This window comes from Excalfactoria chinensis, chromosome 1 (genome assembly GCF_039878825.1).
Source record: "Excalfactoria chinensis isolate bCotChi1 chromosome 1, bCotChi1.hap2, whole genome shotgun sequence".
Taxonomy (NCBI): domain Eukaryota; kingdom Metazoa; phylum Chordata; class Aves; order Galliformes; family Phasianidae; genus Excalfactoria; species Excalfactoria chinensis.
In genome coordinates, this window is record NC_092825.1 from 165892865 (window position 1) to 165910739 (window position 17875).

Sequence of the window (17875 nt, forward strand, 5' to 3'; positions counted from 1 at the left end):
CCGTGCTGGCTGGAGCCTTGCAATTCATGTTTTGCAATTCAGATTCCCTACTCATCATCAGAACCTACCGGTTTTAAATCGTAACTTTAAGTCCCATTAATTATACGTGCACTGCAGTATATATATGAGGGTAGAGACACAGCTCTAGAGAATGCTAAACAAAATAAAACAATGTAAGCTAAGTAACTTCAGAAGGAAACGGGTAAACTCTGGCATAAAACTGAGCATATTATGTGTACTATGTTGAGAAGGTTGCTCTGTGGAGTCACTTGAAGTTGCTTAGAAATGAAGATGGAAGATCAAAATTCCTGCACCTGCAGGCTTGCAGACACCTCAGTCTTGTAACACAACTTTCTGTGCTCCCATTCAGCACGTGAGACAACCTCAACATACCACAAAGCTTGGGAGCTTCTGTCAAAACAAGGGAAAGGATGGCTTGAGAGCTGTCACTTCTATCACTAATTCATACTTGGAGAATCTTAGCATTTTTATTCAGTATTCTGTGCTGAATGCTGCAGGCTCCAGGGGAAATGAAGGAGCCTGGCTGGTGTAAATTCTGGAGAAAAACAGGGTGATGGTTCTGCTGCACTGACTGGTGGGTGCAGTTCGTGGTGTCTTGGTGACTCCTGCGTGCTGCAGGGAGCAAGGATAGGACAGGGTCTTAGTATCTTGGTCATAGCAGACAGCAGCCTCAGATGAAATGGAGCAAAGCGGTGGCTTCCTGAGGGTCTCAGCATGGGCCAGAGATGGAGCCATGGCTGGGAGCTGGACTAACAGTTTAGTAATCCCAAGCAAGAAGCCCAGAAAAGCTCTATGGTCTGTCCAGAGAATAAGGAAGAGTCCAAATCCAAGTCAAAATCCAGTCCTTTGATTTTTCATTTTCAAATGAGTCTCCACTTCCAAAGGTACTTCACGATTATCTAAATCACACATTAAAAAGTGGAACAGGACTGAGAAGTGTAGAAATGTTCAGTTTGTCAAAACACTTCTTAAATAGCAATTTCAGACTGACCCCAAGTCACTTTTCTTCCATTAACACTCGGATTTTAAGTTGACTGAAGAAAAAAAAAGCTAAAAGTCCACTCTTTCCCTCATGGCTGCAAATATTCACACACACAAAAAGAAGAGGGCACAATAACTTGTCTGTTCCCGTACAGCTGTGAAGCATTAAGTCATCTGGCCTCATCCTTTTCTATCTCTCTACCCCACTCCTTCGGATTCACTGTTTGAAGAACTGATATAATGTAAGGAACTGTGAAATGTAGCAAAACACAAGGACAAAAAGTGCAAAGAATCACCAAGTCCAGCCATTTGGCCAACTCTTATTTATTAAATGTTTTGCCCACTTTTATACAAGGTATGTGACCAGGTTTTGTTCTACCAGTTTTTCAAAGGGCATATGTGTATTTGCATTTGCACAAGAATATTTGATATTTTCTCTTTTTTTTTTTTTTTAAATTATTATTTATTTTATTTTATTTTTTATTTTATTTTTAATATCAAGATTCATCCATTTGACTAGAGAGCAGAAACATCTCAGGGGATGGAATTTGATGGAGGCTCAAAGTGACCTCCTGCCTCCATGGCTTCTGGGTGCTATGCAGATGTATGCAGTGTACATTGTGCAATGTAAGTCAGACCTCTTCCAGACATAGTCTTGTCTCATTTGCCCTCTGTCTCTTGCAGAAGGCAGGGGGGACATGAATTATGTGCTCATATTGCTCTTACTGAACGTGCAGCAATTGTGAAGGGAAGTGAAACTTTTAATAAATGAAGAGAAGAAGGGCTAAAATTACTGGATAAATCATTCACTATCTGCTCTAGTGGGAAAGTGCAACGTCCAATGATGTTAAAAGAGGAAATACAGCTCATTCTTCCAAGCCGTGAAGTCAGTGGCAAAACCTCTTACTAACTTCAAAGAGGCCAGAAGCTAGCCCCATGCCAAAAGGTTGACATGGAACTTCTCTTTAGTAGATCTCAAATACGTTCAGAACTGCTTAAAAGCCAAGAGAACTGTTTCTATTTGGAGGGGCCCAGACTAACTCTGTAAAGCGACCACTGGATGACCAGGTTAAGTGGATTATACCAGCTCCAGCTGAAAGCAGCTCTCCCACAGCCAGGTGTGGTGCACTACTCCCAACTCAAAATTGCCCTGCCTTGATAGTGCCTTGGTAGTAGTGCCACAAAGCCTGAATCATAGAGTCATGGGATGGCTGAGATGGGCAGAGACCTCTGGAGATTAGCTGGTCCAACCCCTGCCCAAGACAAAGAAACAGAGCAGGGCACCCAGGGCCACTTCCAGAAGAACATGTTAGGCCAGATTAATTTCACAGAATCACAAAATGGTTTATGTTAGAAACGATGTTACAGATCATCAAGATCCAGCTCTGCTGTGAGCAGGGTTGCCACCCACCAGCTCAGGCTGCCAAGGGCCCCATCCAACCTGGCCTTGAGCAGCTACAGCAATGGGGCATGCACAGCTCTCTGAGCAGCCTGTGCCAGTGCCTCACTGCCCTCTGAGTAAAGAACTTCTTCCTAACATGAAACCTAAATGCCTCCACTTTTAGTTTGAAGTCATTCCCCCACGTTCTATCACTATCAGACCATACAAAAAGTCAGTCCCCTCCTGCTTGTTAGCTTCCTTCAAGTACTGGAAGGCAGTGATTAGGTCTCCCCAGAGCCTTCCCTTCTCCCAGCTAAATAAGCCCAGCTCCCTTAACCTTTCTTCATAGGAGAGGTGCTCCAGCCCTCTGATCATCTTTGTGGTTCTCCTTTGGACCTGCTCCAGCAGCTCTGCACCCTCCTGTGCTGGGGACCTCAGGCCTGGACACGGTACTGCAGATGAGGTCTCCAGAGGGCAGAGCAGAAGGGGACAGTCCTCACCCTACTGAACACCCCTCTTTTGATGCAATCCGGGATTATGGCTGGCTTTCTAGGCTGCAAGCACAGTTTGTGCATGGATGGGAGGCTCTGTGGCCAGCATGCCACCTGCCTCCCTGATGCGGGCATGACACCACAGTGCTGGCGGCAGTGAGCCACGGCCACGAGTGGGGACTGTGACCACATGAGGTGGCTGTGGGGCTGTGGGTAAAGCCTTGCACGGGGGCTGCCGTCCCTCAGAACCTCCCTCAGCAAGAGGACGAGCGGCCACCGCTCCCGTCCAGCCAGCGGCGATGGGGAAACGTGGCCCCGGGCACCGCGGAGAGAAAAGGGACGCGGTGCTGTGAGGCACGAGGGCTTCCTTCAGCGCCCGGCCGCCACGGGGGGGACGCGTGAGGCGAGAGCCGCGCAGGACCACACGGGTTAAGTTATGTAAGCCCTTCTGGGGAGGGGTGGAGGAAAGGGGCGCTGCCGGCGTGGCTGCGGCGGCTCAGGTTGATTGAGGGTGGATGACAGCGGCCTGGCGCAGGCCCACGGCGGAGGAAAGCGGCTTAGCCCCCTCCGGGTTGCCATGGAGATAGGCGGGCGGCGGCGGGAGCGGCGGCGGCGGCGGCGGGGCTGTCAGTGAGGCAACACCGGGCACCGGGCGGCGGCGGAGAGAAGGAGGAGGAGGAAGAGGAGGAGGAGGAGGAGGAGAAGGCCGCGGCGGGGAGCGGTGGCGGCAGACATGGACTCGCACTGCGACTGTGCCGAGCCTCCGGCCGCCGAGCAGCCGTCGGGGAAGATTAACAAAACCGCCTTCAAATTGTTCAAGAGGAGGAAATCCGGGGGCACCATGCCGAGCATCTTCGGGGTGAGGAGCAAAGGTGGGGAGGGGAAGGGCGCGAGCAAGACGGGGATGGTGCGGAGCAGGACTCACGATGGCTTGGCCGACGCCGTGCTGGAGAGCGGCAAGAAGGAGGAGGCGGGCGGCGGAGAAGCGCAGGGGAAGGATGCTCCGAGCAGGGCGGCCGGCGGCCTCGGCGGCTCCGGCAGCAGCTCGGTGGCCAAATCGCACAGCTTCTTCTCCCTGCTGAGGAAGAACGGGAGGCCGGAGAACGGCAAGGCGGCGGAGAATGCGGAGCAGCGGGCCGGCGTCAGACAAAAGAAGGGGCTGAAAGGAATCTTCAGCAGCATGCGATGGCACAGAAAGGACAAAAACGGCAAAGAGGAGAGGGGAGAAGCCTCAGAAATCCCGTCCGGTCTTATTATGCCGGGGTCTCTGACTGCCAGCTTGGAGTGCATCAAAGAGGAGACGCCAAAACCTTTGTCTGAAACTCCGAACGGCGCAGGAGACACCGGTCTCGAATCGCAGCAGGAGAAGCGCGGTGGAGATGCATGCGGCTCGGCCGAGGAGCCCGAGCTGGGAGGGGGGGAGTCGCGGGACAGCAAAACTCCCCCTGGAGAGGACCCTGCTGCTGCTGGAGGGCGACTCGAGGAGCTCTGCGGTGAGCGACCGGACCCGGGCGCTGGAGAGGTTGGGACTGCGAAGGATGCGGCCATAACAGGTGACATTCCAATAACGACTATTCCCCTTGTTGAACCTCACTGTGATAGCGGTCAAGAGACGGCAGCCGCCCCTGACCCTTCCTCTATTGATCCACCCTCAGAACAATCGATTGATCGTATTTGTTTGATGTTTGCTGACGTGACTTCACTGAAAAGCTTTGACTCTCTTACAGGCTGCGGAGATATTATTGCGGACCAGGAGGAGGATGTGGGCGGCGGGAGTGGCGGCTGCCAGAAGAGCACCCCTGGGGCCAGCAAGCTGGGCGCCTCCAAGAAGCACCCCACCATGGTCGCCTACCAAGGAGGAGGGGAGGAGATGGCCAGCCCGGACCAGGTGGATGATACCTACCTGCAAGAGTTCTGGGATATGCTGTCACAGACAGAGGAGACTGAGACAGGAGGAGGAGGAGGAGGAGGAGGAGGAGAAGGAGGAGGCAGAGGAGGGACAAAGACACCCGAGGGGCTGAAGGACAACCGAGGTACTGAAGGGGCCCAGAACAGGGTGGTGGTGAAACATGGTGGCCTCAACCAGATCCCCATTCACCTCAACAACAAAGAGGAGCAGAAGGGCAGGGAGAAGGAACAGCATGAAGGTGTCCCAAATAGTGATGAGGGTTACTGGGATTCCACCACCCCTGGTCCCGAAGAAGACAGTACCACGAGCATCCAGAAGGAGACCCTTCCCAGGGACAGCTACAGTGGGGATGCGCTTTATGACCTCTATGCTGAGCCTGATGAAAACCCACCAGGAGGACCTTCAGAGGAAGAGGTCACCTGTATGCCACGCTCCAAGCCAGTATCTCCAGTAACGACCACATGCTCACTGAAAACGCCCTCAAGCACAGTGAAGGACTCCAAAATACCCATCAGCATTAAACACCTTTCATCTCACCCTGCTAGCCATGGAACAGATACCAGTAACAGCCATCACGTTGCACACCATCACCTGGCCAAAAGTGAAATGCACAGAACAAAAATTCCTGTCTCTAAAGTACTAGTACGTCGAGTCAGTAACAGGGGCTTAGCAGGGACAATGGTGAAAACTGCCACGTACCAGGACAGTGCCAAAAAGTAATTGAAGAGCAGATGGGGACAAAGATGGACAGCAAGGTCAGTGTGTGAAAATCTGCGTAGGAGACCACAAATAATGTGTTAGTTTTGCATTGCCTGAAGGAAGGAACCTAAAAGGCTTATTTCACTATACTATGTAGGCCTGCACTTCTGAATCTGTATGGCTAAATACAAGAAGACAACTTTTCCAGCACTTTTTCTTTTTTTTTTTTTCTTTCTTTTTTTTTTTTTTTTTTTTTTAACATTTGTATCTTTTCTCTGCAGCACTAAATACTGGGGAGGTTCACTTTTACATGCCTTTGTGGAAGCAGAACTTGGATTATGAACCTAAATGAGTATCTTCCCTCATGCAAAGCAGTGCCACATGTTCTTCAAGTGAGCAAGAGTTACTAAAGGAGCGACATAAGAGGTTCCCCAGTCCACTTATCTCTTAATTGTTCCTGGGGAGGAGTGGAGGGAGGGTGCCTGGCGCCAAAAGTAGTGTTTGGTCTACAAGATGTTGGAGAAAAATGCCAAGCAAAAAACAAACAACCTAACAGGTATTTCACCCGATGTAGGAATGAGAGCACTGCTCAGCAGCAGACTTGATTGACTTGTGTGCTGAAGCTAATTGAGGAGTTAGGTGGATTTGTCCAACAGGAAAATCTGTTTTTGTTTGTCTGTCTGTTCGGTTCGTTTTGATCTGCTCTAATGTAATTGGGTAACAGAGACACCTGACGTAGGTTCAGATGTTTACATCAATACTTGTCCAATAATGCATATAATCAGGTTCAGGGAAACAATTTACTAAATGCCAATATATACACACTGTTCACATTTATACAATAACTTGCTTGCCATTTGTAAATATATACATATTTTAGCAGATTTACTCAATGATACAAATTTTTTATAGAAAGAAATCACCTGTCTGTATTATCTAGAGTTTAAACAGAAGTTAGTTTTTATAGGTAGATAATTTTACAGTTCTAAAATGATAGAACTTTGTGTAAGTACCTTAAATTAGAGCAAAACTCTGTTTTGTATGGGCTCATGCATCCCCAGTGAAGTAAGTCTGAAGTGCTGATTTAATTCGAGTGGCACATTCCATGTCAGAGCAGAGTTTCTGACAGCATTGCCATCGCAAACCTCTATTTTCAGGGGTTTAGACAAAGTTGCTCTGGGCTTAAACCTTACAGAGAAGGAACCCAGGAAAGAAACAAGTTTTTTAATTATTATTTTTTAAAATATATAAAATTAGTTTTTGACTATTTAAAGAAAGTCTGGGTTCTTGTTGCTTTTTATTTTCATTCTTACTAATAATTTTACTTCAAGAGATGAAAAGAAATATGGTAGGCTAATGGTCCATAAAATGGTCTGATGAGCTTGGATCTTATGAGAAATGTGTTAATGGCCCGGATGTTTTTGAATAGTGGCTACTGCACGTGGACAGTGACAACGTTTCCAAGAAATTTATTAGGGTTTTAATGTGCCTGAGGACATATTTTTATGATACACTGAAAAAAAGCTCCAAAAATCACTGAAGATTAAAAGCAAATATTATGTATTTACAAAATATTTTGATATAAGTATTTAATCATCAGACCGCAGTTAATATAAAATATATGCTCCGGTGTATCTTACAAATAATATACATTTTAAGAATATAAATCTATATTATGCAGAGAATCCTAAATTCAAATAAGTGAAGCTAATGGGTCTGATCTTGTATAGCAGTTGGTTTTATTGTCTCTTAAACTGAAAGAAAGAAAAAAAAGGAAAGTAAATATACAGGATATACATTTGAAGGATATTAAGGTTATAGGTAAACCATAAAAAGCCAGGAATAACATATAAGTGTGTCTTATATGCGTGATTCACTGAGGTAATGACCTTATGGTCACAAGAGGAGAACTGACATCTGGCTCTGCAGTTGCTGCAGGACAGAACACTGAGCTGCACCACCCCAGTGACCAGGGAGAAACTGTTCTTTTCTGCTCAGTCCCTGTATTCATGGTTTGAGTAAGAACCTTAATACACTTCACAGAAGATAATTTCATATGTCTCCTTTGTAACATATATGTGTGTGGTTTCCTACATGCCTGCTCACACAGACACGTTGTACATATGCATGCGTAGTCAGAGTGCACCTCGCAGCATACATGCACATGGGCAGACATACACCCTGCACACTCACACCTGTGCAAACATGACCACGCATGCACACTCCTACATGCAAACTGAGGGGATGCGCCACTAATCTGATTCACAACATGCTGGTGATCATTGCCTGAGAAAGAGGTTTGCATTTGGCCTAACTCTGCTTACGCATTTTAGGAAGTTAAAGCTAAAATACCCTCAAAAGGTTGGATGTACAGAACGTGGAGTGTTATCCTAGTGTTCAGCCCTAAGCCTAACATCCTTATTTCTGTTCTGTTTCCATGTGACTATAAGGAGCGTATCTTTCCTTGCATGACAGCTCTGCTAAAAAATCGTAATTCTCCGTTATGTTTGATGGACAAATTGTACAGGGAGATGCCATAGGGTACTGGAAGTCGAGGGGGAGGGAGGATGCGGCGGACTTGGGTAATACACGGAACTGGAAGCACTGATTGCAGGTAGTGTCAGTGGTGCTTCTTTGAATCACTAGGAGGTATCAGCTACCATTTCTGCAGGACTCGTCTGTGGCAAATTATTCATTGTATGCATTTTGTTTGCACTGTGGCGTGTATGTATCAAGAAACCAATTGACTAACACTAGACTAGCTCCCTCTCACCTACTGACTAACAAGAATCATCATTAAAATGCTTTGGCTGCCCTTCATTTTCTCTCTCTTCTGTTTTCTGCCCTGTTTTCGCTCCTTCCCCTGCATGCTGGCTGCTCAGTGCTGACCGTGGTGTGGAGCAGGCAGCCCTGAGCTGGAGCCCAGCATGGGGTGGGAGCGCAGCCGTGCTCCCCTTCCAGGCCAGGTGCTCTCTGGTCATTTCTGTCATGTCCCCATGTAAGTACATCCTGTAGATCCCTTGGCTGTTCATTTGGCTGCTTGTTATGTACATATTTTAAGGACAATCATATCCTTAGAAGGAAAATGGGAAAGTAACTGTGGTAGGGCGTCAGTGTTTTGAATCATTGTGACACGCTGACATCGATTCAGGGTAATGGTCGTGTGAGAGTAAAGATACAATTTAATGCTCGGATTAACTTTGTATTTATACAACTCGCTTTTGTCTTTAAGCCATCTATGTTAATATTTCAAAAGGTAATTGAGAACGTAATATTTACTAGGGCTTTCAATTCTCGTGGAAATATTTGTATAACTCTGCACAATGCCTAAAACAATCACTGAAAGGAAGTTCAAAGGCTTTCTTTGCACCTATGTTTAATTCCGGAAAGATCCCTGTAAAATACCATGAGATGCCTAATAACAAACAGTTAATGGCTTGCTGGATTTAAAGGCTGAGACATATGGAGGTAATAGTCCCGAGGCATTCTGTGGTGGTTTGCATCCTTATTTATATTACTGTGTTCAGGCATATATTTTCCTTGGCTTCAGTAGGTATCGAGGTAGAAGTGATGTTCTGAGTCCCAAAGATAACATTCCCAATTCTGTAATTGTTTCGTTTCCTTAAAGAATATTTCTGTTTATTTGTTTTCTTTGCTGTTTTGTGGTCCAAGTGATGCTTTGTAATTACCAGCTTGTATGTCATTCATAAAGGATTTTATAGACCAGAACTTGGCATTAGTTCTATATACTCTTTGCACTTCCAGGTCACTGCTGATTTTGTATGTTCTTAGGCTGTTTCTATATATTGCGTAGCATTTTTAGCTATCTACTGTGATTTCAGTGGTATACATTCCTGTCCTATATATATCAGCACAAGAGATTTCCCTTTTTTAGCATGAAATGATGTTTTTGTGGACTTCTTTTGACACGATAGGAGTTGCCTGAATATACTTGTGTCCTGCCCCAGACATAAAGGCTCTTCCTTTACCTGTAGTGCATATGCATTTTGCTCTTGCCAGTAATAGGACTCAAATACACGTAATAGATTTCAGAAGAAATTACATGACTAGAATAAGAAACATCTATGTTCGTTATTACTCCATCAATCACCAGCACTTCCTTCATCCACCGTGAACGTCCTTACCATTATTCAGGGTAGTAGAGAACTGAATGTTAAAAATTACGTGCACAGATGTACACTATGGAAATTAATTCACTGATTATTTTTTAATGAATCTCTTACTAAATTATTTATCTAAGCTAAGCGAATTTTGCACCAAAGTCTTCAAAACATCTGATACAGATGGCATTTTCAGTAAGATGCTATCAGTGCAGATGAGCCAAATTAACAGGCTTTGCTTAGCAAAGCAATCCCTAGTTGTTTTTTAGATTTGTAGTGCTGAACGAGCTTGCAGATCAAAGGGAGCCATTGATTCTGCTACGTGGCCGTGCTCTGAGGTTGTTTTTTTGCTTGCTCTAATGGACTACTTTAAGAAAAGGCTTTTCAGCAAGATAATGGTACAGACAGTTCATGGTAACAATAGCCACTTATAAGGCACATGGTTATCTAACAGCAATAATGGGAGACTTCAAGCAAGGTGGCCTGGAAATGGATTTTCATAGTTATCAATACGAAAGGCTGATGCTTCTGTCTCAGGAAAGCAATTTGACAGCAATTAAAGATGCAGAATTGACTCCTGGCAGAGCTTACACGTGACAGTTTCTGCAGTTGTTTTGGTTTTTTTTTTACGTTATCTTTTCCTTTTTTTAATTTTGGTTTTGGTTTCTGCTTCGTTTTTGTTTGTTTTGCTTCGTTTCTGTTTTCATTACGATGACATAACCCTATTTGTACTGGCTGAACTGCACAACAACTGACTCATCTGAGAGCTGCTGCCACTCGTCCTTTGGTAGCCTGGGACTGCTCCCCATGCAGCACCCCTCCGTTCCACTGTGCGTTTCCCTTCTGATGGTTCACATGCTGTTTGCTGTGAGCAGAAAGCATCCAAATCTGTCCCACTCTTTGCTTTCAGAGGTCAGCTGATCTCTAGTCTGACTCATGGAAATTTTTTACATCGTCTTTAGCTCACATCTTGTCTTCCGTGTGAGCATCTCGGTTGGAATGGTCAGTTTGGATCTGGTGTTTTCTATGTCCATTACTTGTAAAGGGAAACGGAAGAACCTGCCTTATGTAAAGGGATATGCCATATGCAAAGAGCTATAACCACTCAAGCCACAACCTGGGGGCCTTTACTACTGCAAAAGCAAGCTGTTCAATCTCTTCCCGCCTTGGGGAGCTTCTCCTTCCAAGCCTATTGCCTAGGAACACCTTCTCCAACCACCCCCCTTTGTCTCTTGTCCTCACTCAACCATACTGCCCTAGGTTGGGAAATGGACATTTTTGCCCTAGCTCTCTGTCACTCAGAAGGAGGAGCTGCTGCCAATGTGATCTTCAAAAGGGCTTTACTCCTTGGCATGGAAAAAATGAATTTGCCTTCAGAACAAGTGGCACAGATTCTTCAAATGTGCTGTGTGATCTCATACACGTGGGTGAGGATGTTGAGTGATATTTTGCACAGAGTGGCATATATCCTTCCACTTCTCCGTTGTGCACAATTTATCAGATCTAGCAGGGAAGCATGTCACACATGTGGAAAAGCCTGGAGGCTGTTTGTTATGGAGGCTGTAACCAGATTTTCTTTATCTTTGGTAAGAGCTGCTTTTCTTTTTCCTTTCTGTATATGTTTAAATAAATAGAGCCAAAGGTGTACTGGAGTGGGGAAAAGATTCTATGCTTCACAGAGCAAGGAAAGTAAACTGTTCTGTTAAGAATTCTTATAGCAATGGCTAAAGGAAGATTTCTTTGCCTGCAATGTTGCATCCAAGTGATGAAGAAGTAGAAGCTAATGCAGGCATGGCCACAAAGCTAGAAAAGTGGCATCTGCCAAAGCAGTTTGACAATCTATTTCTAAGGCCCAGTTCTGCTGTGTCAAAGCTTCCACTGACTCCAGTCAGAGCTGGAGAAGGTTCTTAATCTCTTAATCCTGAAGGAAATAGGAAGTGTTTCTTAAATAAGTCTTCCCTTCTTCAGAAGATGAACATTATTCAGGTGACTGTGAAGTCTTTGATATTAGTGTAGTTGTACTTCCACTGATCTGAATGCAAAACATGTCTTTCTACTGTTTTTCCATTTTAACAAGCAGCCACTTCTGTACGGAACTCCAATGCTCAGCATGTTTAGATTGCAGTTAACACAATCATTGCCTTCCTTAATTTAACTTCTGGTGGCAAAAACAGGACCAGATCACTTCCAGAGCACTAAAATCCCTGTTTATAACGTCTTTGCTCTTGTTTTCTTTTGTGTGTGTGTGTGGCAGCTGATTATGCCTCCCTTTAATTGTTTCATAGCAACATCTTAGATCTGTTTTAAGGGAAAGCAATGCCTACAGATTGAATGGCAAGAACTTGAACAGATTCTTACTATATTGGATGATACTGCATCAAAACAGTTACTATTTCAGTATCAGGTTGCTTCCATGGGCTTTTTATGCAGAGGCACTGGAGTCTTTGAACATAATATGCTCATAAAAGAACATTGGCTACCTCTGCTTTGAATTAAGCCTGACCTTATAGTATAAAAGCTATGCGTCTGGTGATGTTTCTCAGTTCACAGCAGCAAACCCGAGGGTCTGGCCCAGCCTGCCTGTACCCCATGGGCTGGGGGAGCAAGGCTTAGGTACTTCTACACCTTCTGAAGCCCATGACCACTGCATGGTATGTTTGGTTCTCATTTCATCAGGGATGTGCAAAGATCTGTGCCCTGGCAGAGTAGTGGGGGCTGCTGGAACCCTTATGGCCAAGGACAAGCTATGGAGGGAGTGTAGTGGGATGAGGCAGCCCCAGATTCTAGGTAGTGGGCACATACCTTTCTGCAGCACCTGATTAAAGTAATGTTACCCTGCTTTCCGAAAGAGGGAGCAAGACTGAAGCTGTTGCCTTCATGTAAAGTTGAAGTAAATGCTCTGCTGTGGGATGGTGTGCAACAGCTCTGCCCACCGGTGTTCCCGCTGAAATCAGTGGCCCTGTTAGCAGTGTTGGTTGATATTGAGGCTGAGCAGAGATCCCATAGTTTGGCCCCATCTGAATTCTCCTTGCTATGTTTGCCAGCAGTCTGTCTCAGAAAAGCTCTGGTGTTGTGGCTTGTGGCTCTGTTGAAAGGGAGAATGCAATATAGAGGTTGTTGGTGGAAAATGCAGATTCAGCAAGTCTGGGCAATAGAGAAGGTCCTCAGTCTGTTATCACAGCTCAGCTCTGCTTAAATATCACGGTGTGCCTGAGGAAAACATAGCAGGGACTGCTCCACACTGCATCTGACAAACTGATGCTCCTGGGGCTTTCTACGTGCTGAAAGGGACAGATGTGTCCTGTTAGAAATCACTTCATCTGTTTTTACTTGACGTTATAGCTGACAAATCGTTGCTTATTACAGTTTTCCCCTGTATTTTTTTGTCGACCACCCCCAGCAAGGTAGCATGTGACCAATTCAAGATAACGAGCGAGGAAAGCCAGACCTCCCTGCTCTTATCTAAATGGTTTGCCAATGATCTGACTAGGCTGCGCACCAGCTTTGTCAGAGTGAAAGATCAGAACACTCCAGGGGGTGGTTCTGTACCGGATTGTTAGGCGTATCTTCTCCTTTCCACCTCTGCAAACTTTGATGGATATGTGTCTCCTTAAATCACTGTATTTCTAACATATGGAAAACTTAACTGATAGCAATAGATGACTTCCTTCCCTGGCTGTTCACGAGGATATACTAATCAATGTTTGTTTTATTTTTAATTCTGTAAATATTTATTTTGGTACCCTGCGTATTTATTGGCACTGGTTCTGGTGTTTGCTTACGTGTCATTGTAAATGTTGATGGTTTCAGTAGTCTTGCTTCTAATGAATGTAAGGAACTCAGACTAACTGCACTTTTCCATTCAAAAACCTTACAGTGAAAAGCATTCCCACTGTCATATTACGTGTTATAATGAATACAGTTAATAAAATCGGTTGTCACTTTTCATTGATGAACGTGGAGGTTACTTTTTGATGTTTGAATTGCAGATAGAGTCGATCTGCTCAGTGCACTGGAAAATACGAGGCGTTTGAAAGCAAGACATCAGGGAGTGATGTCCCCAGAATGGCACAAAGAGAGTACTCACGCATGTAGGCACTTTCATTTTAATGTAGAAATGCCTGTAGCGCTTTTACTAATAACATCACAAAATAACTAGATTGAATTTGTTACTGAGGGGAGGGCTTTCACAAATCTGAGTGAGGTTCGGTCTTCGAGTTCTTCTGTTTCATCAGCATGTTTTTACTTCGTTAGGCTTTGTTTGCTTTGCTTTCAAATCGCTAAGACAACAGAAATGGACTGGGTTTCATTCTACTTTTCAAATCACCTTTGTTTCCTGGTTCCCCTGGTCGGGAAGCCAGCAGGGAAGCTGGTTCTCTTGGCACACATCAACTCTGGAGCCACAGTTCTGGCATGACAACTAGAAAAGGCTACTGCCACTGAAAGCTTTATTTCTTGCCTTTAAAGGTGGGGCTTGGCCACCATGTACATGAAGTGATATTTGTTAGAATTCTGTTCTGCAGATATATGTTGATAACCTTCAGCTGTGAGTTTCAAAAAGCCTCCCCCGTGCTACCACCTGTCTATTTAGATATTGAACCTGACAGAATAAGAACTGAAATGAAATCTGCTCAAACATTTTTGAGGAACAGCAAAACAAAAGGTATGAGAAAGCTCATTATGCAAGGAAGGAGCAGGACGTGGTGACACAGTATACATTGACCCTACATTCACACAAGCGTTACACTTCTTTCCAGTAGCTGGAATAAGACTGAAAAAATATTTTCCCAGTGATTTAATGCATGAGCAATTTTTACATTCAGGCCTTCCTGGCCTATGTTCCCTGTTGCACTTTCATGTTTTACCCTACACATCTGGAAGGAAAAGAGTTGTTGACTAAATTATTCCCTGCTGCAGAAGATTGCCTGATGATTGCATTGCTTGTGTCCAAGCACAGCTACTGAGCTCTTGAGGGGCAAAAGTGTTGCAATAAAGTGCAGAGCAAACATACTACAAATATATGAACCTTGGAAACTGCAGATGTGTGATGTGGCTGTTAACACGTTCCATGAAACCCTGCTACAGTAGCCTGGCAGATCTGTTGTGATGGAAGAAAATTGAGAAGAGTGACAAAAACTCTTTTCTGAAACCATGATGCTGAGTTTCTATTATTCAGCTAATGGTCCCTGCCCAATTAAAACCCAGGTCATTCCCAATAGCACAACTCTATGGTATTCATGGCCATCTTATTAGATAAGTGTAATCCCCAAAATGTTTGCAACAGAAATAATTGCTTGGAAATCTCCCTCTGGCCCATTTGTTGTATCTGAATGCTCCATTTTGCTACCTTATCAAGTGAGAGAATATTCTTGACTCCTAATAATTGCTAAGGAATATTGACCAGACAACTGACTGTGAGTGCCTACTAGTCTCATTTTAAATAATTTCCCATGAATCACGGTATTTTTCCCTTCTGAAGTGATCATACAGAAGTTATTTACTAGGAGCTCACACTGAGCATAGGCCTGCTCCTACCTACCACATTGCACATCTGCTTCCAATTAAAACCATTCCACAGTGCCCCAAGGGGGATGTGAAAGAGAGGCTCAAAGGTTTCTGTGAGGGGTTATTTCAGCAGCCATGGCTGCTGCTGTGGCAGATGAGGAGTACGAACCTGCTTCATCTTTAATGACATATCACTCCTTTTGCTCTGTGAAGACCTGGAGCACTTGGCTCACTCAGATGCTGTGAACAGGAGGTCTCTTGTTCTGGCTAATGAGGAGGACTCGTCCTTGACTGCTACATGTATTCTTCCAGCTCAAGAAAAATGATTGTTTTAAAAGATAAGACAGAAATGGAGCCCCTAGATTCCATTCTAAATAGAACAAGACAAGTGCAAGGATGAAAAGACTGGAGCCTACTGAAGCATACCTCCTGCTGCTACTCCCAAGACTAACAGATAGTCTGTGCTGATAACAACCTGTGCACTGTAGTGAGAGTCAGAGGTGGGCCCTTCTTCCAGCTGTGTTGGCCCTCTCTGTTGGTGTCATTTGGAATTCAGAGGCCCCTTGGACAGAGGAGTGAACTTGGATCTGAATGAAGAGCTAAACTGAAGCCCGGAATAAGCAGAAGTTGACTGGTTAGAGGTGCAGCAGCACCATAGAGGTGTGCAATGATGGGAGACACTGAGGCAGCTAAACTCAGGGTAGCCAAGAATTGTGTCAGCAGAGATGTTCTTGCCTGGTTCATGGGGTGGTGGTTCCTCTGAGGTTTCTTCGTGTATCAGAGTGCTTCAAGAAGTAAAGGAAAACATGTACTTCACTTTCACATCTATAATATGAGATATAAGCTCTTTTCTATCTCACAGGAATACTAAGGGCAAAGTTTACGCTGTTCAGGCTGTAATGCAGATGATGAAGTACTGAAGGCACTACAGATTCTGTGCTACATCAGACAGTGAAACTGGTGGGAGATTTACATGGTGTTCTTCAACCATAAGCTACCAGAGCATGGAAACAAGCTGTGCTGAGCTCCTTGCTCGGGGCTGAGAGCAGGCAGGGCAATCTGCAAAAACCTAGACAACCAAACACTATATTAAGGACAGAAATTACACCAAATCTGTACGTCATGTAAAGCACATCTGTTCCATTCCTGCCCTGCTACATTTGATCACCTGTAAAGATGAAAACATAACCAAATTTTGCAATAAAAGTTTTGAATAAACACAGTCAGTGTGTCTCAGTAAAAAATCTGACCTTGATTATGCCTGTGAAGATAGAGATTAAAACCAAAAGAAAGCGCAGAAAACATGTATTCTGTTAAACAGTCAAAGGATCAAAAATATCATAGTAACGAAAGTCAGATGGATTGTTTGAATATTACTTTAAAACGATGACATTTGGGAATCCAGTCAGTCTCGGTGTATCGTTATAGTGGGAATATATTGGACCTACCTCTGTATTTCTCTATTTCTTTTAGTTTCTACCCTTCACATTCTGCACAAATAGTGGGTTTTTTTTTACTGACATATAACAAATCATACAGAAGTGTAGCACAGCGAAGAAATCACTCCTGCTATTCTCCTTTTTAGAGGCATCATTTTTTTCCCCATGATAACAAATTAAGTTTTTGATATTTCTCATTAAACCAAATCATTATCGTGCCACATTTAGGATGTGCTTTGGCAGTCACTGCATCCGAACAGGTTCATTCAAATCAGTAAGAAATGCTCCTATGCGACGATTGCATGAAGGATGCAGTGCTGCCTATTGCTTTCTCAGAAGCTTGGAATATTTATGTCTGTGATCACTGCATAATGTTGAACTGGCCTGTTGTTGCTTTTTACTTTTCTTTCCCCCATAGGTTCTGACAGAAAATCCCGTAAATGTGCAAGTTATATATCAAAACACTTGGACCAGATTACATGGTTAAGTTGACTTGTCTATGCTGAATCCTCATTCTCTCTCAAGATGTTACATGTATTCAGACCGGTTTAAAATAAATGACTGTATCAGAGAACAAAACAGACATCAGAGCACAAGCACAAAGGCAAATGTCAGCCCCTGGCTCTGAAACAACTGGGATTCTCAGTCTGAGCCATGAAACCTTACATTTCTGCCTGAGCTCAGGCAAACACTCAACACTATTTATAGCACAGCCTTTTACTACCCTTCTGTTAGAATGGGCTTCATTGGAGGATTTACATGACTAACCAAAAGCAAAAGCCTTTTGTACTTTGTTTCCATAAGAGAAGGCCAGTGTGAAGCTGGTGCTCACTGGGCTGAACTGCAGAAACTATCAGTTACTAGAAAACCAATTACTAATTCAAAGGCATCTGTTACCATGGCTTAGGTCTCCTCTTCCTTCTCCATGCCCCAGATTTAAGATCAGCGATGGGAGCTTAGGGAAAACTCAAAAGAGAACAGTTTCTGCCATTCTGTAAGATAAAATGCATAGTCAAGGAAGACCACATGGTTCCACAGTAACTAAGGCGTAAAGGGTAAAGACCTAGGAGATGGCTCTGACCCAATAAACAGCACAAAGGGCTCCTATTAGTAAATCAAGAGCCCAATGTGCTCTCCTTTCTCCCTTTGTATCTCCAATTAAGCCCTTTGGGCCACAAAGTTACTGTTCATGCCAAGGACAACAACCAGCACAAGGTGATTATTTTAGATTCTGCTACATACCCTGAAGTCTCATGAAAATGAAAACCAAACCTCCCCTCACCCTCTGTCTTAGTTTCCACGGGCTGGGCAGACCTACCAGCTAGTCC

General features: G+C 44.4%; 1 protein-coding gene across 4 annotated transcripts in view; it reads left to right on the forward strand.

Moving 5' to 3' along the window:
* The first annotated feature begins 3477 nt into the window (after nucleotides 1-3477).
* Nucleotides 3478-17875, forward strand: part of AMER2 (APC membrane recruitment protein 2) — a 30386-nt gene continuing 15988 nt past the window's right edge. Inside the window, exons 1-3 of one of the 4 annotated variants that reach the window (XM_072326496.1) lie at nucleotides 3480-4427; nucleotides 4602-5538; nucleotides 5764-7239. In XM_072326496.1, coding sequence (XP_072182597.1) covers nucleotides 3608-4427; nucleotides 4602-5503 — 1722 coding nt within the window. In that variant the 5' untranslated portion in view covers nucleotides 3480-3607 and the 3' untranslated portion in view covers nucleotides 5504-5538; nucleotides 5764-7239. Of the gene's footprint in view, nucleotides 7240-17875 lie in introns of those variants that run through there. The other 3 variants (XM_072326492.1, XM_072326495.1, XM_072326493.1) reach the window with 3 other exon arrangements.